This window comes from Trematomus bernacchii, unplaced genomic scaffold, assembly GCF_902827165.1.
Source record: "Trematomus bernacchii unplaced genomic scaffold, fTreBer1.1, whole genome shotgun sequence".
In the NCBI taxonomy this organism is placed as follows: Eukaryota; Metazoa; Chordata; class Actinopteri; order Perciformes; family Nototheniidae; genus Trematomus; species Trematomus bernacchii.
Window position 1 is genome coordinate 5,607,584 of NW_022987593.1, and position 25,010 is coordinate 5,632,593.

General features: G+C 41.6%; 2 protein-coding genes across 2 annotated transcripts in view; one reads left to right on the forward strand and one right to left on the reverse strand.

The window, feature by feature from the left end:
- Positions 1-10,862, forward strand: part of radil (Ras association and DIL domains) — a 25,562-nt gene extending 14,700 nt beyond the window's left edge. The window contains exons 14-21 of the mRNA XM_034130179.1: positions 28-151; positions 2,405-2,577; positions 2,920-3,070; positions 4,181-4,407; positions 5,112-5,490; positions 7,085-7,137; positions 7,742-7,881; positions 8,114-10,862. Of these exons, the coding sequence (XP_033986070.1) occupies positions 28-151; positions 2,405-2,577; positions 2,920-3,070; positions 4,181-4,407; positions 5,112-5,490; positions 7,085-7,137; positions 7,742-7,881; positions 8,114-8,213 (1,347 nt within the window). The 3' untranslated portion in view covers positions 8,214-10,862. The remainder of the gene's footprint in view (positions 1-27; positions 152-2,404; positions 2,578-2,919; positions 3,071-4,180; positions 4,408-5,111; positions 5,491-7,084; positions 7,138-7,741; positions 7,882-8,113) is intronic.
- A 78-nt stretch (positions 10,863-10,940) lies between these two features.
- foxk1 (forkhead box K1) lies at positions 10,941-24,100 on the reverse strand. The gene is given in 10 exon segments (XM_034130180.1): positions 10,941-13,016; positions 13,769-13,945; positions 14,562-14,807; positions 14,898-15,070; positions 15,488-15,681; positions 16,206-16,352; positions 16,474-16,524; positions 16,526-16,682; positions 19,620-19,835; positions 22,987-24,100. Coding segments are annotated over 10 exon segments (2,037 nt in total). The 5' UTR covers positions 23,430-24,100; the 3' UTR covers positions 10,941-12,783.
- Positions 24,101-25,010: the final 910 nt, after the last annotated feature.

Genomic DNA, 25,010 nt, shown 5'->3' on the forward strand with positions numbered 1-25,010 from the left:
TTTGCGTGTGTGTGTGTGTGTGTGCAGGTGTTTCAGAACGGCCAGGAGCTTCTGCAGAGCTACCAGGTCCACCCGGAGATCCAGGCTCAGATGTTCGCTTACCTCTTCTTCTTCTCCAACGTGTCGCTGTTTAACCAGCTAATGGACAAAGGTAGTGCAAAAAGCATGCACACTCACACTCCATTAGACCCCCCTCAGGATTTGTACAGTTGTAAGTGTGTGGGCAAGAGAGAGAGAGAAAGAGAGAGAGAGTGTGTCCCTGTGTCCTTGTCAGCATTTTGACAGAGACTAACCTAGATGTGTCCTCTATACCCTTCTCCTATCTGCATTCTGTTTCTCCCCCCTTCACCTCCTCCTCCTCCTCCTCCTCCTCCTTGCGTCCATCCTTCCATCTGGCCATCGGGGGGTGAGAGGTGGGAGTGGATGGAGGAGAGAGAGAGGAGTTAGAGGAAGGAGGGGGAAAGAGGGGAAAAGGTCAGCATGAAGGGTAAAGGGCTGGAAGTTGTTGTGAGGACCGTGCTAATAGTCTATTACTTTGTCTAAAAACAGAAATTGTAATTTACTGCCGGCTATTTCCATGCGTTTGACCACCCATCACTCCCAACCTCTCCACATCCTCCCTCTGAATCTTTAGCCTGCACACACACCCTCACGCTCCCGCCATATGTCTTCATTAGCCGGTGGAGACAGGAGAGATCACATGTCTGGCAGAAGGAGAAATACCTTTATATTCATGCGGAGGCTCCTCTCTCCCCCCCCCCCCCCCCCCACCTTCCTCTCTCCGTCTGTCTGGCTTTCTCTTCCTCTCCCTCGCTCTCCTCTTTGTCGCTCATTGATATTTCTGCACTGGTGGTGTCCATGGTAACAGGGAAGTGAGTTTGTGGCAGGTAACGCTGACGCTTGCACTGAGCGCTCTCTGCAACACTCACTCTGTCAGCCTGATATTTTTTACGGAAGAGATGTGATACGGTGCAGGCGCTCTGTGTTCTCCTGCTTTTGTACGAGTGTGTGTTGTCACACCTTTTGTTGGAGAGTGTAAAGGACTCTGATGTGTCTGTAAACCAGCTGCTTGGAAGCATTATGACACATTTGCTAAGAGGTTAAGTGATGTCTCGTCTTTAGTGATGCCTCACACATAGATTACTGTATCTGTAGACGTAAGCCTATTACGGAGGGGAGTGTGTGCATATGTGTGTGTGTGTGTGCACCTAAAACATATGGCATAATATGTGAAGGGTTAGAGTATGTGTGTGTGCTGTCTGCACATTATGCTGTCAGTTGATAGGATGCATGAAGCTTCCTGTCATGTCTAACTTGTGGTGGCATTGTTTGTCTGTAAAAGATCCATAATCAGGTTGACTCATTCTGTCACCAGAAGGCTCCTTGATTTATCTATGAAATAAAACTGTTGATTTTGTGCTACGAACACCTTACAGTATCTTGTGAAAACATTTTTGAAAGCAGTGGCTTCTTCTGTTAATTTCAGCATAGAAATATGTGTTCACATTCAATCATTTTAAGAAAACAGTCTTGTCAGGATTCATTTGACTATTAAAAGAATCTGTATTTCCATTTTAAACATGTTTACCTTCACATCTCTGTGTTGTCCCTTATTTATAATCATTACATTAAGTCAGAGGTGCAACGATTGGTAGATTCAATCTTTTTAGGGTCACAAAAATGGAAAGATAACATTAAATGATATGAGAACCTATATAATATTTTCACGCCAACAAAAACATTTAAACTTAATATAAGTATGTGCTAAGATGGCTCTTACATTTATTTTGTATAGAGTCTCTAATTATTTTTATAAAATGTATCAACAGAGGTTAATTTGTCATCTGGGGTGTCGTTAACGTTAGTCCAGTTGTTTGTCATTGTTTGTACCAAACCCCGGCAGAGGTCTAATCTCACATTGGGGGGTATTTCAGAAAGATTACATAGTAATTATAGCTGCATTGAGGTAATGGAAGGACAGATTGACAAACTGTGGGATGCCATCTTGACAAATGCCAGATTTCAATTTATCGCCTGCTTAACCATCAACAAAACTTCCTTTCAGTTCTTTGAAGTGATGCAGAGAAACAAAGGATTACAGAGTGAGGAATGTCATCTGAGCCCCGCTGCAGCGCTGCATTTGTATTCTGCAAGGAGCAGGCTGCTCTGCGCTGTGGCCATTGTGTCCCTGCCTTCAAAATCTAATTACTTACACAAATGTATTTCTGTATTGTCGTACAACGCATGCAGAGAAACATTCACTGTCTCTGTGTTGGTCTACCTTCCCTTAGACACGCACACACCCAGAATAGAAAATGTACTGCAGTGTCTCAGAGGAAAATATCCAAACACTCACTACAGGATGTGTGTGTGTGTCTCGGTGTGTGTGTGTGTGTGTGTGCAGGTCCATCTCGGGGTTGGTTCCAGCGGTCGAAGGTGCTGCAGATTCAGGCGTGTTTGCGGATGGTCATGGAGTGGGCGAGCAGGTCGGGTCTGGGACACCTGGCCGACAAATTCTTCACCAAACTCAACAGCGCTGTGTCCATACTGGCCACGCCCCCACAACAGCTCACACAGGTATCACACACACACACAGTCGGCTAAAATCTTGTACAGCATTGCTAACCAGCACTAATAAGGTGTCAACATGTATATATAAAGAGAGCTTACCGTATTAAAATGTGTTTCAATGGAGGTTATCAGTATTACAGCTGCTCAATCCTGATTGACTGTAATCAAGTTGACTGTTTTAAATACATTAAACTGCTGTTCATAAAGCAAGTAACTCTGATCAGCTATTGATTAATTACGTATTTTGAAGGGTTCAGCCAGGATCCGTCCACATTGCTCTTCACCTCCAAGACTGGAAAGCACTGACCTCCCACGACTTCTGATTAATTTCTCTTCCCCCATGTGCAGTTAAGTTGGCGAGCTCTGTCCAGTGAGCACCCGGCTCTGAAGCCAGTACAGCTGCACAGGATCCTCACCCAGTACCAGCTCACAGCAGAGATAGGCCCTGTCCCATCATGGCAGCCCAGCAGCGAGGACGAGGCGTATATATACAGAACAGGTACATTTTTATTTTAGTGGCCAACCATCAACTTTAAATGAGCCGCTTAAAATGAGTGCTCAGCTCATAGAAAACGTTGCTGCTTATAACATCATGCGCTTTCTAAACGTACACCCAGCCACAGTAGAGTTTGGGGAGCTCTAATGCCTCTGCATGCACACGCTGATGCAGCACCCTGTGAAAACATTACTGAACGTTTTGACTGCAGTCCAGTGAAGAATAGTAAAGTAAAATACTGTTTTGCTCTCTGTTGTACAATATAGAGCACACTGTCAAAACTAAAATGCACTGAATTCAGGTGAAGAAGCACCTTTTTCTGCATCTTATTTTTGATGCAAAGACTCATTCAGTAGCAGGAATGTAGCACAATAGAAGTGAAAGCAGCGCTCTGTTTTAAAAGATCTCAGTATAGACATCACTTTCTGGCCATACGTAGCACTACCAGTAAATGAAAGATTGATGGCACATAATGTCCTCGTGTTATAAGAGGGGAACGTTTAGACTCTGCAGTATATACTGGTCTAACACTCCTTCAAATCATTGTTGAATGACTGTTACATTAATATTTAAGGTGTCCCCTCCACTCTGGAACGTGTTTTGCTTTTAATAACTTCACTGTGATGTCTGACCTTCAACGTGCAGAATGATGTACGTGCAGAGTTTATTACCAAAGGGCTGTTTTAACACTCATCTGCCAAAAGGGGGGAAGTTTGAACTACTTTATATACATACAGTATGTCTTTTTTAATGCATCTTTTATTAAGTAGAAGTCATCTGAATCTGCAAGGGAACTTTAATTGTTGTTCTCACTTGTCATGTAACTACTCAGGTAAACTAAATGTATCTCAAAATTATACTAAAGATAATGCACTTTTAAAAGTCTAAACATGATCATAACCAGAACATTTGTTTTGACATGTTTTATATCTCACATTTATTGTAACTAGCTGCTGTGGTTAGCATTCAATTGCTATCCAGTAGGAGTTCTAAATGTGAAAAATGCAAAACAGAAAGAGTGACAGGCCGATGGGGAGCTGTTCAGCGGCAATGATGTGTGTGTGTGTGTGTGTGTGTGTGTAGGTGCGCTAACATCAGTCTGTGTGTGTTTAGTGGACCTCCTGGAGAGCTTTGAGAACCACCCTCCCATAGTGCTGCCCAGCGGCGGCTTCAGAGTGGACCTGGAGAGCGAGTGTGTGGAGGACAGCATCTACAGACAGCTGCTCTACATCCGCCACTACCTGTGGGGGCTGCGCACCAAGACGCAAACACACACCAACACTCCCAGTGTGCACACACACTCCAACGGGACCAACACAGCCGACTGGCCCGACGTACAGGTCAGGAAACACACTGTGCACTCTGTCAGATGCACACGCCTCGCAGTAATCCAGGCCATGTGCCTCGGCAGCTGTGGTTTTTGAGGAGTTCCTCCATAATCCCATGAATGAAAGACAAAAACCCTCTACTCTAGCCAACACACACACACACACACACACACACACACACAGAAACCTAGACATGGTTAAATCATGGTTAATCTGATTAGTCTTCAGGCTGTCTAATTAGTGGGAACGGCTGACTAGACCATAATCCCTAGTGTTACTGCACCCTCGTATGTACACATTTTCATGCACAAAGAAACAGGTATACACCAACAAATATCCTATATGTGTCTTTAAAATTATTATACATCACTTTACTCATTGTTTAATTGGACTGTTTTGGCCTGCAACATTCTCTGCAACATTTAGCTTATTGTTGATAATCTTGCACCTTTTTATTCTACTCGGTTTCTTCTTGCACTATTATATCGTTAGTTTAAGAGTGTTTTATGCCTAATATATATTTTTATGTTGCATTGTTGGATTAGCCTGGGACTCAAGATGTTCATTGCCATAACTACACTGTAGCGACTGTGCACATGACAATAAACCCTTAGAATCTCAAACAAAAAAAATAAATAAAATTATCAAAGTTGAAAGATAATAGGAATATTTATTTTCATAATCATTTCATCCTCTCCTCATACTGTCCTCTAAAGTCTTTCTGTCCGATCCCGGCACAGAGGGAGATGCTGCCTCCGGCCCACAGCAGTCCCCGCTCCGGGGGTCCTGGGGAGGAGGTGACGGGGGAGCCGGGAGAGGATAGGGCACGGGAGAGACCTCCAGGCCAGTCACACACACACAGCCTGAGGAGGAACGGCACCATCCACCACGCCCGGACGGCAAATCCAGACCCGTCCTGCCTCTTGACCCCCACCAACACTCCGCTGTACCCCGACGAAGGGGGAGGAGGAGGAGGAGGAGGAGGAGGAGGGGGAGGGAAGTTCATAGGCCCCATCGCCCAGACTAACGGCTGCAGCAGCAGAACTGTGGCCGAGTGTAAAAAGACCAACGGACTCATCAGCAATGGACTGGAGGGTAGGCTGAATATCATACAGGAGGTGGACAAAATAACAAGAACACATGAGCATGATAAAGGAATCCAGAACAGAAACACCACAGTTCAACTTGTCATAAAGAAAATGGCAAAAATCTGATACATATTTTTAAGACAGAACATTGTGAGCTTCAACAAAAACATGATTTACCAACTCACATATTGTATTGTGTTTTTGTTATTTTTTCCATCGCACATCTGCTGTTTAAGTGTTAAGCCTTGCAGTTCTTTACACATAATATTAGCGATTCATTCATCCAAGTTTTTACGATTCAGAAACCTCAGTTGTTTCTGCAGATAATTAGTGTTAATATCCCGTGTCTGATTATCTCACTGCATTATTAGATTAAATATTATTGGAGGTACCGTGATGCTTGAGATCCTGGAGGTACCATGATGCTTGAGATCCTGCATCAATGTAACTCAAAGATATATTTTTTAACTGCATTAATCAAACTCAAGGTTGTTGCGCCAACATCACATCCACTAAATGATATTGTAAAAGTGTTTTGGATCGGTACATCGCTACACTTTATATTAATAAACAATATAGTATATACACTGCATTATAAACAATGTTGCATATTATAATGAAAATACATTTGCTAGTATCACATTCAAATTCCCCCTGGAATTGACCAATGTGAAAAAGACACTTTACATTGGACATTAACGTTTGCATCTCAGTCTCCTCTTCTCTCTTCTGTGCTTCTCCACTCACTTATATTTAAAGACAACAGATCAGACACTGTAGACATAAAAAACACCTACACAAAATGAGTGCAATTCTTAATTTATTGAAAGCTGCAATTATCAAAATAATTGTAATGAATGGAGTTAATGAAAACATTAATGTTAAAGAGGTCCCTTGTCGCCACAAAAACATGATCAACAACAAAGAGTTTTAGCCTCTGTTAGCTCATACATTTGATTTAACAACACATTTACTGTCCGATTCAGTATCAACTGCTCTCATTTCCAGCTGCAGCAAGAAGTTGTTTTCTGAAAAAACGTTCTAATAAACTCATGCTGAGCTTCACATTGGAGAAAAGCTAATTCAGCCACTAGCTAGTAAAACAGTTGGAAGTCAGAGCCAGAATGAGAGCTAAAATTGGGTTACTCTGTTGGTTGCTTTGGAGTTATTCTGCCCCCTAGTGGCCACAAATCGATGAATGCAGCTTACAACGTACACTACATTTTGTGCGCTTCTGTAGTTTATACACTGGAGCTTTTAGATCAGCAGGATATTTCCTGTGCATGTTACAGTGTAGTGAGTGTGACATCTGCAGGCTTCTGTCAGAAGCACGTGTGTGTGTGTGTCAGATCAGCTCTGTAGCATGTAGCATGTGTCTCGGTATCTGTGTGTGTGTGTGTTCTGCACAGTAACACCTTTCATGTTTGTCCGACCCCATAGCAAGACCCTGTGTGTCTGTGTGTTTGTGTGTGTGTGTGTTTTTTTGTGCATTTGGGTGTCCGTGTCCTCTGCAGGGTGTATTAGTGGGTGTGAGTTTCCTTTCCCTGTATCATCCCCTGGCGCCCCTCCCCTTCCTGATGACTTGTGTGTGGTGTTTGTAGTGGAACTGGACAAAGGACCCTACGGACTCGGCATGGGACTCATAGACGGCCTGGTGAGTACACAGACGTTCAGAAACAGATTTAACTTTTTATCTTGCCTGTCAGTCCAGGTTTCAGTGGTTTATTTTTCTGTTAAAAAAAGTTTTTTAAAAAGACACAGTATAGTAGTTCTTGAAAAAAGTTAAAAACAGTAATGCTATAAGAATGGTCATAGTATAGGATGTCGTAACATTTTTGAAAAATCATAGTATAGTATACCATAAAATGTAATGTATGTAATGCTATACGTATATACTATGCCATAAAAGTTTAGGAAAAGTCACAGTATTGTCATGTTATTATTGATTTTCAATGGTGATGAGTTGCTTATTTTATATCATTATAACTTGAATATGATATTTCCTTAGACTCTAGATTTAGACTCCGGAAGCCAACGTTTACCTGCAGTTAATTTCACATTACATACCTGATTTAGAAACAAAAAAAACTGTTGATTTTATCGTTACAAGTGTCTCGTAAAAGTTAAAACGCAAACCTTTCGGATATTAAAAAGAAGGAAATGTATCTTCATTGGCCGCAGTATAAATGAGTTTCTCTACCAGCTACATAATGGACACTCTCACTCTGTTCAAACTATAACTCTTGTCCCCCCCGCAGCACACTCCTCTCAACGCTCCAGGCATCTACATCCGAACTCTGATCCCCGACGGCCCGGCGGCGTCTGACGGCAGGCTGAGGATCGGAGACCGCATCCTGGCTGTGAACGGGACCAGCCTGATAGGAGCCGACTACCAGAGGTACACTGGAGCTGTCTGTGAATCACCACAATGGGCTGGAGGAGATTAACGATACTGCTGGGTGATATTGAGTTTGGTGACAGAGGGAGCAATCTCCCCACAATGCTAACCATACCCATGGCGGTTAGCCTTTCAAGCCGATTGATTACTGTGATTGATTGATGTGAGCCCAGACAGTCTCTGCTGAGCTCTGAGTAACCGGACTCTTTGTCTCTCTTCACTTCCTCCTCAGCGCCGTGGATCTGATTCGCCTGGGAGGAGGTCGCCTACGCTTCCTGGTGGCCAAGTCCGACCCCGACGTCTCGGAGAAGATCAGCGCCTCCTCCTGCTGACTGTCTCCGAGCAACCGCTGCACAACACCGGAGGGAGAGGTAGGACAGCGAGACGACGCGGGATACTGCACTCGAACAGCACACACACAAACACACACAGCATGAAATATGGGTGTGAAAACTAGCGACAGCACAAAGCCACGCAATCAAACTGGAGATTAACACTCCACAGCTGCCAGATCTGCTGCCCTCACGCTGACTCCAACTGGGTTTGTGTGACAGACAGAATCCGTAACCCACGGCGACATCAAAGGGATACGCTGCAAGGAAAAGTCGCCTAATTAATCAGCGTTGGAGGAAAGCGAGGTCTAGCCAGCCAGTACGCAGCCTGATGTGGTTTAAAGCACAGCAGATTTTAAAAGTTTTAATTTCCCTTTGGCTGGTGCTCGCAGCATGTGAACACATAAGGACTTTTTCCACATGAATTTTAGAATAATTGTACTAGACTTTCAGTAGCATGGTGAAATAGCTGCCCATCTCTCAGAAACAAGGAACTGAGGACACGAACTGACTGTACTTCTTAAAGCACTTGCAGACAAACATGAAGACGAGGTTCTCTTCGATGGATGTTTTACACAACGCTTTTAGAGTGGAATGTTTTCTAATCCTGTTTGTTAGCAACTCCCAAAGCCCTATCTGCTCAACAGACTCTATGAATGTTGACTTTCATACCAGAGAGTGGCTGTAAAAGGAGGAAGAAGTAAAGTCAAGACACAGCCCAGCTCTCCTATTTCACATTCAACCTCATCATGGACTTCATCCCGCCACCGGACAACGGAGGAGTTCCCGATGCTCCACGTGCACAGGGGATGTGCAGCTGCTGGGGGACATTGTTATTTATTAATGACTGGATCATCAAGACCACAAACTTTACTCCAGGTTCTGATGCACAATCGTCGTGTTTATAAGCTACACTTGTGTTGTCAATATATGCGGTATTTATCTGGGTATGAGGTGTAAATAGTCCTTTGTAAATATGTAACACCTGGTCACATATTGTGTGGACATTCAAAAGAGAAACTACATTTTGGGGATTTCTCTATAACCTTCTTTGACTCTGAAAAATACTGATGGAAAAAAGGAATGTAATTTTCTAAAATGGCAGTTGTGGATTTATTTTAAACATTTAAAGAATTCAAGAACTATTAACAAGAATCGACTTCTGAACTTCTTATTCCAGAAGGGTCATTAGCTGCACTTTGATTCAGCAGTTACTAAAATTACAGAAAACCATGTCTTACTGGTGGTATCTAGCAAAAGTCCCTTTTGAGGTTTGAGATATTTCTGATTAAGAATTTCCTTCTAACCCTTCCTGGTTGTTCACAGAATTGTCAAATTTCGCCTAAACATTAAACAGCAGCTGTCTTTCCAGAGATAGCATATTTTCAGTTTCTCGGGATGATATACTAACCCAGGGTTCGAGTTATAATCTGAGTTTTATGGGGGTCTTTAAAACTAACGTTAGGGGCGGAGATAAATATATCAATGACAGCCGGGTAATAACGTTAATAACGGGTGATATTTATATACCTTTGAGGTGAAGTGAAGGCATATTGTCATTCAAGAGAGAATACGATGCGTAGTTCTTTTGGAAAACATGTTTTCTTTTAGCCTATTTACCTTGTTAACGTAAATAATACTCATTACATTGAAAAATGCATTATGTGATTAAAATAATGGTTGTTGGTAATGTATTAGCGACCCCCACAGATGTAAGATTCCCCTGCTTTTCATAGGAGCTCAGACCCCTCCTTACGGGAGCTCACCTCCCATTGGCTCCCACATAACTCGAACCCTGTACTGACCTCACTATATGTCACCATGAAAGGATTATTTATTATATATAATATAAAGTTGTCCCAATTCACTGTGATGTCTGTGGATTATCCAGAGTTATAGGGATATTTTTCTGGAAGTATAGGTTGCAGACAATTCTATAGTTTAATAATTAGATCTACAAATATAGGCAACCAAAACAGCAAACATGTGCTCGTGTAATTTGGCTGAATGGACCCTTTTAAAAAGACCACCAGCAACAACAAGACCAAGTCACCTTCACAAGAAAAAGCAATACAAGTCCCTGATTCAAATTTAAGGTGACTATGGAAAAATAAGCCACGCTAGTCAGTTCTGTTCGGACTTTTGTTCTGCCCTCAGCTCTGTGGATCACAACATCAGTAGCAGTGACCTTCTGTAAAAATAAAAACGCTGCATCTGTGCAGATCCAGATGTTTATTGGCTCTCTTACAAAAAGAAGCCCAGACTTAGACGGTTTTCATTATTGATTAATCTGCCAATCATTCTTCCAATTAATATATTAAAATACCTAGCTCATTTTTTACTGGCCAAAACCCAATAGAGAAAGTTAAACTAGCCACTATTTTCAATGAGAAATTACCAAAATGTATTTATGATTTACATTTGTTGAAATATCAGTCCATTCGCTGATTCTTTCCCCCCCCCCCCCATCAGGTTTGTTTGACTTGGCTTTAATCTGTTCATGTTCATTTATTTGCAGTAACATTTGTGTGGATTTTAAGGATTTAAGACATTGATTTCATGCATGTATATTATTCTCTGTTCATTATTTATACTGTTGAAACATGATGGTACTTAAGAATAAAGATTGTTAAATACTTGTTCATGTTTCTGCGTAGAAACCCACCTAATGTCCCAACAACAGAGCGACAGAGTCTGCAGACCCCGGTCACATGAAAGAAGGCAATATTTAAGTCAATGAGGAATTTTAATTTGTGCTACACATTTTAACAAATCACAAAAACAGGAACATTTAAAAATACATATACTTCTCTATTTCCAGAATGTTTACGTATTGATGACAGCTGTTTTTAAAAATAGCAAAATATTTTTTCTTTTTTCCAAAAATCAGAAAAAATACCTTCTAAATAGCTTTGTCATTTAGCAGATAGAGCAGCATACAATCATTACGCATCTTTTTTTGTTTGTTTTCTAATAATGTGCAACAACAATCACTGAAATCTTGCACAAATTGTGCCTGATTGCCAGCTAAAAATGAGGCCTGTGCGAGGAGGTTGGGGAAAGCTAAAGGCAGTGAGAGATAAGAGACGGGGGGGGGGGGAGAAAGTGCTGAAGAGTATAAAGCTGAGGCAGTGTCTGTGACAAGGACTGCAAACAGTGTGATGAGCCTTTAGAGACTGCTCACTGAGGAGAGGGACAGAGGTAGATTGGGAGAAAGGTTCATGCTTTTACAGGAAACTGAAAGCAAAAGAGTGGGGAGCCAAGAGTAGAAAATATGTCAAAAGTACCATACAGAAAGAAAGAAAGAAAAAAGCAGTTGAAATGTGTGGTCATGTGTTGGTCCCGCCCTTCCCCTGATAAGTCTACGGATGCTGACATTACTGTCACCACTGTAGTGTTGCCGATCATTGTACTGTTAAAGAAGCGCTTTGTTTACAATCTAAAAAAAAGGTAAAGCTGTCTAAAGGTTAAAATAAAATGACAAAGTAGAAATATTTAAGGCTTTAAGGATTATTACAATAATGCTTTTCTGTGCTAAGACAAACAAAAGTGTACGCACAGGCTGTTCCATTTCTCCTTTTGCCACTACTGAAACGAAAGAAAAAAAATTAAAACAACAATCAGTTTGTCTACATTAGGTTAGCTCCACTTCAATCAACTCCAAATAGATGCCTCTTGTTTCGCCCGTCTGCTGTCCAATCACACGGATCCTCTCGAGCCTGCTTCACACTGATAAACCGATCTGAGCTGAAGTGAAGCAAAAACGGCCGAGTCCTGTTTTTTCATTCCTGGATCTCCTCATATCTTCCAAAACAATACCCAATTTCTTTTTTGTTGTATGCTTTCCAGAGAAAAGCAAGAAGGATAGACAATTTCACATTCTGGTCTCAGTCTTTATGTTAACATCTTTCTTTTCTTTACTCAAGAGAAAATCTTTTTTTCAGTAGGGATTGCTTTATGAAAAAGTACAATCATATTTTTAACAGTCTCCCAAGCCCCATCAAATGGTCTGGGTACACACAGTTAAGTCCTCTCCATATTTCTGTCCATGGTTTGTGTGACACTACAAAATATATAAACTCTGATCGTCACAGTTTCTTCTGTAAATGCCAGCCATTTCAAATCTCTGAACACACTTGCCCTGGTTTCTAAATCAGGCAGTGACTGATCAGAAGTGCCGGAGAGTTCTTTGGCCTGAGAGAGAAACTGATGAGAGATATGATCCAACATTCACGTAGTAAAGTAGTGCTCAAATGATTTAATATGCATAATGCTCTCGTAAGCTTAATATCTGTGTTTTCAGTGAATGAAGGATTACATTAAAAAGACTGTAAAGCTGAAAAAGTCCTGAAAGATTTACTTGCTTTTTACATTCAGAATGTATTGAACGTTTTTTTTATCTATTTTTGACCAAAATATATTTTCCTTACAATTTATTTCCCTTCTGTTGAGAGAGGCTGCCTGTACATTGGCCGTGACGGCTGCAGTCATATCAAATGAGTATAAAAGACGAAGCAGTTAGGGGCCGTGAGCAGGCGGTCCATCGGGTACCTGTAAGAGACCCTGGGCTTTACTTCCTGGGGTCGTGGTTTTGTGTTGTCATGGCAACGATGACAGGCTGCTGAGCCGGCGTGACTTGATGCTGAGCAGATTCAAGGCCGCCCCCGTCCTCCATCTTCGGCCGCTTGGACTGCGGCTCCCCGGGGTGCTCGGATAACGACTCTGCACCCGGCTGTCGGCTCAGCAGCACCGGGGGGGAGCTGGAGGCCTGGGCAGCCAGGATCTGCAGAGGACTGCTCAGGCCTGGGGGGGGGAGGGGGGGGGGGGGGGGAGAGAAGAGGGGAGGGAGAGTCAGGTGGGGTCAGTATCTGATGAGTGATGAGGGAAAACGCGATATTACACAGGTAACCTTGTTTTAAGCTGTTTTTTATGTTTTGTCATCACGCTGCAACACATCCTCTGTTCTCATTGTCGGGGCTAAGACCCTTAAACAAAGCTTGATACTCTAAGTATGGAAAATAAAACCTAGGCACGTAAAAAGCAATAACCTTTTACAAATAAATGTAAGATGTTAACATGTCAAAAATGCAGTATTTTATTCTGCTCTGTCTACAGTCATTTGCATATTTGTTATGTGTTATACAAGAACAGCTCAGTATCTCAGCTTTAAAACAAGCTAAAACAAAAGCTGTCAGTAAGAGGTATAGTTGCTTATTTAGCTATGTATCTTAAAACTTGGCAAACCCTGCTGGACGTCTAAATCTATCTAAACACCACTCAGTATTGAGGATGTTTTTTGTGATGTAAGATTTGTTTCCAGTGAGGTATCACTGTGATCCTACAGTGACGTTAGTGTCCTCCTCCAAGAACAAGTTGATTCTTATAATGTTCTGAACGTATTCTTTAAATAATGTGAAAAAGCAATAATTTAGAAGAGTAGTGGTTTGCCCAGTACAATGCCCACATCTGTATCTTGATGGCTTGAATCCATCTTTTTGAGCAGAAACATTGACATGCATCATCATGACTGTGCAGTGATTGCAGGAGAGTCTCACCAGATGCATTAGCAAAGCTGGTTACTGTGGCAACAGCAGCAGCAGTGGTGTGTTTGCCATTCTGAGTAACAGGACGAACAGGAAGTTGATGTAAACCGAGGACCAGGTTCCTGCCGTCCCCGCCCTGCACCGCACTGTCCACGGTCTGGATCACCCGCTCCCTGGTCAGCTGGGCGTCTGAGGGACACAACGCACACATGTCAAAGCCAAACATACTAAATGTTTATGAAAGTGCATCAAATTATATTATATAGAAAAACTGCCACAAAAAAAAGTTTCCCTTCCTAAAACACAGCATATATCTACCATTCATCCAAATGAACTATTTTGGACATTTTATCAAAGAGTGTAGTTCTTAAATGATCTTATATTTAGCAGTAAGACTAAGTATTTACTCTTCTCTACACTTGTAACATTCAAACACAAGATGCAATATAATAAGGTCAAATTAATCTGCAAATATATAACTCTGGACTTTGAGAAGCAAGCTTGGATCACAATTAGTAAACTGATAAACATGTAAACAGTTACATTTAAATGTCCTTTTATAGTTCAATCAATGTATTTCACAAAGGTAGAAAAAGTCCACATGTTCGTGTATCCAAACATATTACACAATCCAAAACAAATAGCCTGGGAGCTAAATGCAAACAGACCTTTTTATATCTTCAAATACCACAGAGATGTACAACAATTATGGAGCATGACAAAAGCTTTACGAATGTAGACCTGGAGATGAGCAGAACTACTCCGTCATTACCAGGTACTGATGGATCACAACAGATGGTTTTACCTCTGAGCTCACTGTGGCCCTCTGCTCCTCCAGCGCTGTATCCATTGGGGGGGTGGGAGGTCAGCGGGGTGCTGGTGACGACCCGCAGCATGGTGACGGAGGACTGGGTGGGGCTCTGCAGGAGGTGGAGGGGCTGAATGTGGCCCCCACCTGGAATGAAAGCGAGGGCTTTCCCCGGGCCTGAGGGCAGCATTGAGGTGTGGGTGGGGGCCGCCATGATGACGTGCTGACCACTGACTGGAGATCCTGCGCAGAAACAGACAACAATTGTCATGTTTTGATCGTGTATATTAGAGCCTTCATGTGTGTGCCTTTTGTTGTGTGTTGTGTGTTTACCTGGGGCACTTTGAGAGTACCTATACTCGGGTACAGAAGCCAGCTTGTGAGCCAGCTGTTCGTGGTGGTCGTGGGAGATGGGAGAGCCGTCCCTGCTCAGACACTCAGGAGTCTGCAGCCCACTGGAGGGGGGGGACAGGAGCCCCTGGTGGGTCGGGGACGCAGGAGCACTCCTGGGAGGAAAGGAAAGATGGAAAGAAAAACAGACCAGAAATATGAATACATGGAAACTTATAGTCGAATACAAGGCTCCTTCAATGCCAGTTACTTCTGCTGTATATATCAACCTAGAAATAGACTTACTTTGTTCTATCCAATCAAATGATAGCAAGGAGCAGAAACAGAGAAGGTAGAAAGGGTTAACTGAGGTCAAATCGGAAGCAAACAAGCATGAGTCTGACAGAGTTCATTTAAATCAAGCTAGAAGTTAACTTGATAAACATTAACTTTAAAACTGCAATCTCAGGTTTATTAGGAGTCATGTTGACAGTAATGAGCGTTTAAACTGGCTGTTGTTGAACAGAGGGTTACCCCCCCCTCCTGATAGAGCACACGCGCATGCAGATGAAGACCACAGTGGACCCACTCACCTAGAAGACAGAGGTCCAAATGGCGTCCTAAAGCAGGCCACTCCTCGTTGCCGTCTTTTCCTAAAGGCTTGCTCCACCAACTTGCTCTCAGAAGCAGAATCCACGCGCCAAAAGCTCCCTTTCCCCGGCTCGTCCTGAGAGCGGGCCACTTTCAGGAAGTATCGGTTGAGAGACAGGTTGTGTCTGATTGAGTTCTGGAGGGACAAAAGATCATTAATATCTCACTGGAGACAGAAATATAGATTTGAGGGGAAGTATCACAGAACTTATTATATAGCTAATGATCCTAAGCAGACTATTTATTTTCTTTTATTATACCATTTTTACAACAGGTACCGTAGCTATTGTACTGTTAGTACGTTTTCTGATTTCATGATACAATCATAAACTTCTAAATGTTATCCAGGCTAACCTTCCCACACTGTGTGGTTGGCAGGGATGAAATGTAACTAAGTACATTTACTAAAGTGATGTGCTTTTTATGCTACTTTATACTTCTACTCCCCTACATTTATTTAACACTCAGTAACTAGCTATTTTTTAACACATAATATTTGTATCCATGTGGTTACTACTCCTTATATACCCAGTATTTTAAATGCTATTATATGTTTTTGTTAGGGATAAAAACACATTAATATAATAATGTATAATAATATAACAAGTGAGGAACTGATTGTTATGGCACACCATGAGAAGCTCCAGAGAGAGACCCTACCTGCCATCCCTTGTCTGCAGTGCGGTAGTAGGGGTAGTGTTTGGTGATGTGGGCGTAGATGCCACTGAGAGTCAGCTGTTTGTCCTGCGCCGACGAGATGGCCTGGACGATCAGCTGTGCGTAGGAATAAGGTGGCTTGGACTCATCCTGGACACAGGAGACACAAACATTACCATCCAAACATCCTTTATTTACACAAGTAACTCTTTGAAAGCTACAAATTATTTTTCCCTGGAGGCAGTTCATTCTGATGTTACTGGGTCTTCACCTTGGGGCTGTCTCCACCAGCCGACTCCCCCCGCGGCTCGCCGCCGCCGCCCCCCCCCTCTCGGCTCGGCAATGTTTCGTCTTTGTTCAGAAACAGCCTTAGCAGCGCATTCAGCTGCTAACTGGAGGTCAGAGGTCACGTTGCGTCCATAGCGATGATACCCTGATGACCCTGCTCCTCGAGGACTAACCGGACAGGAATTAGGAACACTGGAGAAGAGAGGAGGGGTCTGGGTTAATGGCTTCAAGTAATGAGGGTTTAAGGCTGCTTCTAAAAGGCAGGACAGACGCCAGTGTAATAATAACACTTACGCCCGACAACATAATTTAGTTTGATGATATATAAATACAAAAATGAAAAATGAAAAATCAGGAAGAGGATTAATTTGTATGGTCACTACAAATCTTCAAAGCATCAGCAGTTGCTTCTGGGACATTTTCACTGAGGTAGACCTTTCAACAAATACAAATATATTCATAAACATGTAATAAAAGAGGTGAACCCAAGACAAATCCAACCAGTTATTAATCAAAATGAAACTACATTGTTCAATTCCAGCTGATGTGTATTATAACTGCCATCCAAGTCTCTAAATTGCATTAACAAAAGGCCCTTTGACACACACAAGCAAACCCAAATCAGTGATAAAAACAACTAGCTTGGATCACTTTTAAACCACTACCTTAAAAATACAGAATACTGCAGGCGAGGTTAATACTGCACAACACGACATGATTGAAAATAATAAATGGTGTCTGATTTACAGTATTCAGGCTAAATAATGAAACTCTAAAACAAAGTGTGTAAACTTCTATAAACAGTTGAATTTCAACATTTTACAAAAATACTGAAGAAAATTGAATAAATTGATATTGATTCTTTCCAGGAAATTAAAATTGGTATTTTGAATACAATCCTTTCAGAGTATTAGTGATAACGTTAATACAACAGCTCAATGTCTCATACACACACAAGAGCTACGTATGGAAAAATGATTACAGCTCAGAATCAGGTCGTGCTAAACACAAAGCAATAATACAACCCATTACAATAAGCAAAAACAGTCAAACGTATGTTAATTATTAACTGGGTTTTATCTGGTGTTGTTGAGAGAACAGGACGCAAGGAACACAGAGGAACTTAAACAACACACACCTGCTTCTGTTAGTAAAGTAAACAGTGGGTTCTCAGAGAGTCAGTGTGCTTTGATTTGCCTTCAGCAACAGAGACCCAGAAAAAGACACGCACACACACACACTGTATTCTTTGGCTGGGGAAACTAGGCTGCAGGCTCTGTTTTGCAAGCGTCTCGGCTTTGTAAGCTCTGCACTGAAATATGAATGAAGACGACCAGAAACCTCTAACGTTGCTCAGAGGCATTCTTTAGTATTCAAAAATGAGTCTGTAAATCTACTTCCTAAACTTCCATAACAGACATGTTTGCCTCCTTGTGGGAGGAAGTGTTTGTCTTTGCTTTCCTTTGACGCTGTTAAAACAACCATATCACTGCATGTGCATGTGTGCGTGGGCCAGCAGTACGAGAGTAAACGCGGCAGGGCAGAAGAATGTTATTGTAAACAGTTCATTGATAAGTTGCCAAACAGGAAAGGTGACTCTTACGACACTGTTAGCATTACACTGGGAGCAGCACGTGCTTTTACACAAGACTCTTCTTTTGTTTGTACTGTGTGTGGATACTTTCAAGGAAGGTTACGCAACTATCTGCCGGAAAAAGGCCACAGTGAAAGTGGTGAAGAGATGTGTGAGCAAGCGTCTTTACACTAGTGTGTGTGTCCGTGTGCGAGAGAACAGGAGCTGAGGGCTGAGAGGGGTGGGGGGGGGTCCTCTGAAAAGGAAACCGCAAATGGACGGAAAAAACGGCCTACAGGCAAAACAATCTGCCTGTTAGCCAATCACGCGCCTCTAAGCTGCAGCCATTCCATATAAGGCAGGCACTCACAAGCTGACATTGGTGGGGAAGTGTGATGTAGAAAGCTACACAGACCACCAGAGGGCACACTCAGCAACACCGCCCTGTTGAACATGCTGTATACATTTATAGAGCCGTGATTTTCAACATGTGCCGTCACAAATCTGTACAGCGCAGGTTTCCATACCAACAGAAACGCTGCAGCAGCTGATGTACACACATTCAACCAGAGAGGAGATTACCAGTGAACATGAGCTGATGTAGAGTGTGGATATTTTACATTATTGCAGGTTTTTGGGTTAACGATAACACACAAGTAAAACAAAAGGAAACTCAGCCTCACTTGTTTGCAGATCCACACAGATAAACATGACTGAACACGATTATGGATGGGAGCCAAGACGAGGTGAGAAAGTAAACGCCGAAAGACCTCAAACACTCATTATGTAATGTATTATGCAACAGACAAAAGCATAACTGAGTTCAAGTGCTTTTTGGTGAATAGGTTTTCTGTGTATGTCCCTCCATCACAACCATTGTAAAAAACAAGCAATCTCCTACTTTAACGTAAACAAAAAAAACAAGCGCCTCAATAAAAGTGTTGAATTGCAATATAGAGCAAATCCTTCTCAAACACCCTGGTTCATTTGCATTTTGGACGCAACCAAGATTTATTTTCATTACTGCTTAATGTGCCAATTATTATGTGAATTCCTCATTTATGCTCTGTATAAAACAAGGAAAGAATATGCAGATTAGGAATGTCTAACTCTTAATGTAACATCATTAGGTGAGCTTTCTACCACGTCATAAAAACAGGCAAAACCTGAAATTGAAGACGCTTTGAAAAGGGAATGAGTATGAGGCAATTTAATATAAGTAGACTAATCAAATTCTTTAAACTCACAATGGAGACTAATTCAAAACATTCTTTAAACATATATTATATAGTTTACTTATTTATTCATTTTATTTGTATGTTTTTCTGGACACTTGTTTTTAATTCTGTAATAAATCTGAATTGTAATTTTTCACACATTTAACATTTTTCACACATTTAATTTGTTTTATATGTTATTCGTTCATGAACAGAACAGTAACAGTATGATATGCATTGGGCTCAGGTGAAGCAGAAACATTATGGGTCTATCCAACTGTAATAACAAGAGAAAGACCTTTGGGGTTCATAGCAATGTGTGTGTCTGTGGGTCCTCACCTGATAGTGCCTGTGGGCGAAGGCAGCGGAGAGCCAAATGCCCGGATGTGCTCTTCATGCTGCTGCATTGTGGGAATGCTGATTTTGAGGGGGGAAATGTGGGGCAGCAGCGGGCGAGGAGGAAGAGACAGCTGCTCCCGCTCTCTGTGCTCCTCGTGCTGCAGGAGTGACATGAACTGGATCTTGATGACAGTACTTGGAAAACGAAACACACACCTAGAGAGCAGGACAGCAGGACAGAAGAGTGAGAGGAGGCCGCAGAGCAGAAGAAAACAGAAGCATAGACAAGGTTAGTTTAGTCCTATTCAAAATTCAAAAGCTAAGCATTATAACATATTATTGTATAACAGTTCTGGAGGCTCAAGGTTTAACTCAGTTCAAATATAAATGTTTAATTTTCCATGTTTGTTTGACTTTCTTTTATTGTTTTCTTTACAGGATATAATTACAGACAGTTCAACATTTCTTCCCTTTTAAAGAGAACAGGGCCTGAATGGGGACAGTCTACATTATAATATAACAGTACCGTGTTTTTGCCTCCTTTTTGGCTGTGTCTTAACAATGTTCCAGAGCCTCTGAGAAATGTATCTGCCATAACTTTCAGTCTGTATGCGAGTTCTCCATTATTAGAATCATTTTGCAGACTTCTTGTATTAAGACTGACATTTATTGGCTTATTATAATTTCAATTCGAACATTTCCAAGTTTAAGAATAACCTAGAAATCACAATGTTGGCATATGTTTGAAGTAATATATAGCCGGTAAACACAAGTGAATTTAGGTATATCTTTTATTAAAGATATGGAATCTTATCATGAATCAATCCACCATAGGGGTGTGTTTTCTATATAAACAATATCTTTTGTGGACAAGAAACTAGTCTGGTGTATTAACACAACACCTGCTAGCATTTCCTCTTACTTAAGCAGGTCTGGACAACTGCCTCAAAGAAAGCAAGGATTTGTTCAGGCCCAACATAATTCAAGCCTAAACGAAACCCCCGAAAATAATAATGTGTACGAGGCATTCATCTATGTCTCACAATGAAACCTTAATGACTAATGTTGATGTCTCCTAGCAGGTTTAGGCAGTAAGGGTGATAATTCAGTGTAGCGAAGTCTTTCTTTGTGACTGAAAACATTGTATCAAGCCAGATTAGATGAGTGTTTTCTTTGAAAAAGAAACTGAATCCCAACTAATTCTAGGGGCCCTGGGCTCAGACCTCCCTGTGGAGATGAACACACGAAAAAAGAAAACACACCCCCACAAAACCATAAATGTGTTGTAAGCTGACAGTTAAACCAGTCTATGTGTTTTATCTTTTCTCTATAATTTGCTTCTGAAAATTGCAGATGCCAATCCAATAGCCCACGAGCAGCGCTCTCACAGCTGTCCATGTATAGAGCAGGCCATCCTCAACAACTGACTGTCCATGCGAGAATAACTGAAGGAGTTTCAGGGTTCCACAGCTGAGGTGCAAGAGACTGTGCACACAACAGCTTGTTCTTATTAACTTCCACGGTGCCAGCTGTATGTTGGAGTAGCAGAGAGAAAGCCCCCTGTTCAACTGACTCACATGACATGTTGAATAGTGTTAGTGTTGGAGAGCATGTGAGAGACTCTGAGATACAGTGGAAGAAGGTTCAATAGTTTACCCGGTAATGGGAACATGATTTTGCTTCCTGGCATTATTGCCGAGTACTGAATATCACCTAAAATATATGTTGCCAAATATTGTACTGTGTGAATGCTTTAATGATGCAGGCCATTGAAGACTAAAGAAGCTAGAGAGTTTAGAGGAAATCGCTCAAAAAACACAAACAGCTATTAAGAAAATCTGCTGCAGGCGGCCTGTAGGAAAACTATGTCTCATGAAAAATATTTTAGACATTAGAAAAAAATAATATTAATGTCCTGGAGCACTGGGAATAATAGGCAGTCAATAAGATATCGACTAAACCACACAGATTCAACTGAGCAGTGTCATAACAACTAATTATTGTGATATGATTTAAGGAGTGAGATAAAAAGGGTATATGTATTGTAAATGTTAAAGAATAACTAAAAGGATTACTTAATAAATTGCCCTCTTTTGCATTTGATAAACGTCCGGACTAAGCTCAGCACCATTTTCCAGTTAGCTCTGTAATCCTGAGAGAGGCCCCAGAGCAACACATGCGAACATGGCTGTGTTGGATATGGCCTTGGTGTGTGAGTCTTGTGTTTACTCCATGTGCTCCTGCTATGAGGATGTCATTTCATGCTGCACTTCCTGTTCAATGCCAGACACGCCCCCAAACACTCGTGACAGCCAATCAGAGAGGTTAAGAGTACACCCCCCCCCCCCCCTCTCCACCCTGTGATCAACACACACACAAAGTCAAAGCTTACTGTTTTTAAGATTGCCACCTTATTAAATGAATCAGGCAGTAAAAGCAAAAACGTTTAGCCTCGACAATGGTGCCACAACAGAAAAACTAAGACCATATTAATACACCAGATGGTTACTATTGATACAAACACACGCATTTCAAGTCACAATACAAAACAAACACCACTCTTCCAACAAGACTAATAACTGAGCTGTCAGGGTTTGTTTACATTAATGTTAACACAACGGCAAGCAGCTTCACGAGTAGCATTATCGACCTGAATCAATCTGTTTAGTACACTTTTAAGTTGATGACATGTTATAAAGCCAGTTTTATCACTACACGATTATTTTCAAAATATCAAAAGTACCTTTTTGTATCTGCTTTGTATTTTGTCGTTATGTCAACAGTTCGCTAACAGCTAAAACGAGCTAGGTCAATTCCGTGATTTGATATTAGCTAATAAGTCGGGTAAAAGTACACTAGAGGGGTCCCTCAAAACATCCAGACAAAAGATTAACAATTAACAGCTTAAGTGTTGACATATAGACTAATTATGTTACAGCTTCACTGTCCAAACCAAGGTTACAGTGCACTTATTAAGCGAAGCCGATCAGACCAAATCAAACCGCTCTGATTATTAGGGGTGTCATGACAAACTGTGTATCCCCTTCAGAAATGTGCCCATCGTTTGAATATATAGATGGTTAACTTTGAAAGTTACAATATATCCACCTGAACTATTAAGGATTCATAGTTAGGGGTTTACATAGCTAACATACAATTAAAAAATGTAGTTTCAAAGTTTTATTCAACTGTTTAGCGCATATTAATAAGGGTAGACACACTTTAAAGGAGACACCAACTAATTCATGACACCGGCTTCGAAGTTGTTTTAGTTTTGTTTGTCAATGCGTGCTGAACATTAAAGTAAGCAATGCAACAGTCGTGTTGCCATAATTAGCCTGTCGGTAGCGGCTATGCTAACACTCACTCTCTGGGTAGCAGCAGCGGCGGAGCCCCTCTCCGCTGGAAAACCCCGTCAACGAACACGCCATTCTTGCCCAAGCACCGGAGGGAGAACCCGTTCGCCTCGTCACATGTGACCTGCAGGTGTCGCCGTGAAATGAAGCTCGAGTGACCCATGTTGATATCCACGGAGCCGTGAGACGAGTTCCGGCCTATGGTGACCGTCCTCTGGCGCATCAAGAACTCAAAGTCCCGGCCCTCCAGTCTGGCCAGGGCCTGGGGAGCAGGACAAGCGAGGCGCCCGGGGAAAATCCCGGCATCGGCGCGGGCATCCATCAACGCAGGACCCGAGAGGGCGAGCGAGGGCTGGAGATAGTGCGAGGTCACCCCGACGCGCACGGGACTGCATGGTGCCGACTGTAGAGCCAGCAGAGCCCGAGCTCCGGTGTCTTCCCGGTAGTCTGCCATCTTCTTTCGGAGGGTCAACACACTCACACGCACACACACACTTTACTACTCGCACACACAGAGTTGCAACGTGAGAGTTTTCGGCACTTGTTCGTGGCTCTCGGAACAACATGGAGTCCGGGACGATGCTAAACCAGGACCGAAGCGTGGACCGGAGTCTCCGCAGGAACGGGACTGGTGCTGCGTTCAGGGGCACCTCGTAACGCTTCCTTTCTCCAGAGGTGGAAGAAGTACTCAGATCTTGTACTTAAAAGCAGAAGTACCAGAGTGTAGAAATACTCCGTTACAAGTAAAAGTATTGCATTCAAAATGGTACGAAAAAGCATTGTGTTATCTCCTTCAGGGATAAATAGGGACTTAACAGACATTTATATAAATGAGAACCTTTTGAGATTTTCACTTAAAAACAGATGATATTAGAAAATGAATCAACTAAATAGGTGGTGTTTATAAAATAGTGCTGTTAAAGTGCAGTAGGCTAAAAAGGTGCCTCAAATGTGATTAATGGACAATACATCTGTAAATAAAATGTTCTCCGGTCAACACAGTATGTTTCAGTTTAAAAAAGTCCATGTCAGGCCATTGTACCTTTTAAAAAATAATCAGAAGTCGTTGGGAAGAATTAAATCTATGTTTTAAAAAAAATGTAAATCAATGTAACAGCCTATGTTTCATGTGGAGTCTGTTCAGTATAATTGTAATACTTTTCTTTCTCTTTGTTAATTCTGAATAAATAAATATAAACAATTGGTATTGATTCTCTTCCCTGAACGCCACACGCGGGCACCTCAGCCGATAGGCTGCAGTTCATGACGTCACACAGGAAACTAGAGCTTCACTTCAGTACCTCAAGATTTAACATCCACTCTGTAGCAGTATTAAAAAATGCAGGCTTATTACTGTCTTTCACTCTCGAGTCTTTCCTGGTATGCGGATCTGAATACATTCAAATGGCTGCAAATTAGTCATTTAATTAAACTTAAATATATAAAACGTTAAATTGATGAATCACACAAGTTACTGAAAGACAAAAAAAAAAGTATTTATATGGGATGACAGTTCATTATATTTTATTCCTGCAATTTGGGCTCTTCAAATGCAGCATTAATTGACAGGTTTGGAGTAATATCACCACAGATTTCAGCTGTGTTCAGCAGATAACTTGTTAAACGTCCCCCTAATCCCAGCCCAGGAACATGTGGTGTCTACTCTGCACTGGAGCTGGTTTGCTCGGCTCTGAATTTTTTTTCTTTCCTTTTTTTATCCTACCCTCTGTTTATAAACATGGAAAGAACAAGATGGTTGAAAAACGTGGATAATGGATCTGTAGTAGCAGGAGCACATGGTCAATAAATGAACACAATATAAAATAGCATCCACACGAGTGCGCTGTTGTTTTTATTCCAGGCATTTTTTTTTTTTATAGTTTTAGCTTGACATTTGACCAAGGAATCGATTACATTTATCATACTCTATAATAATACATGATGAAATGTTTGTTAATTTATTTTGTATAGTTAATCTGAATCCGTTCTTCAGAAATTTAAGTTATGAAATAAATGTTGTGGAGTAAAAGAAGTA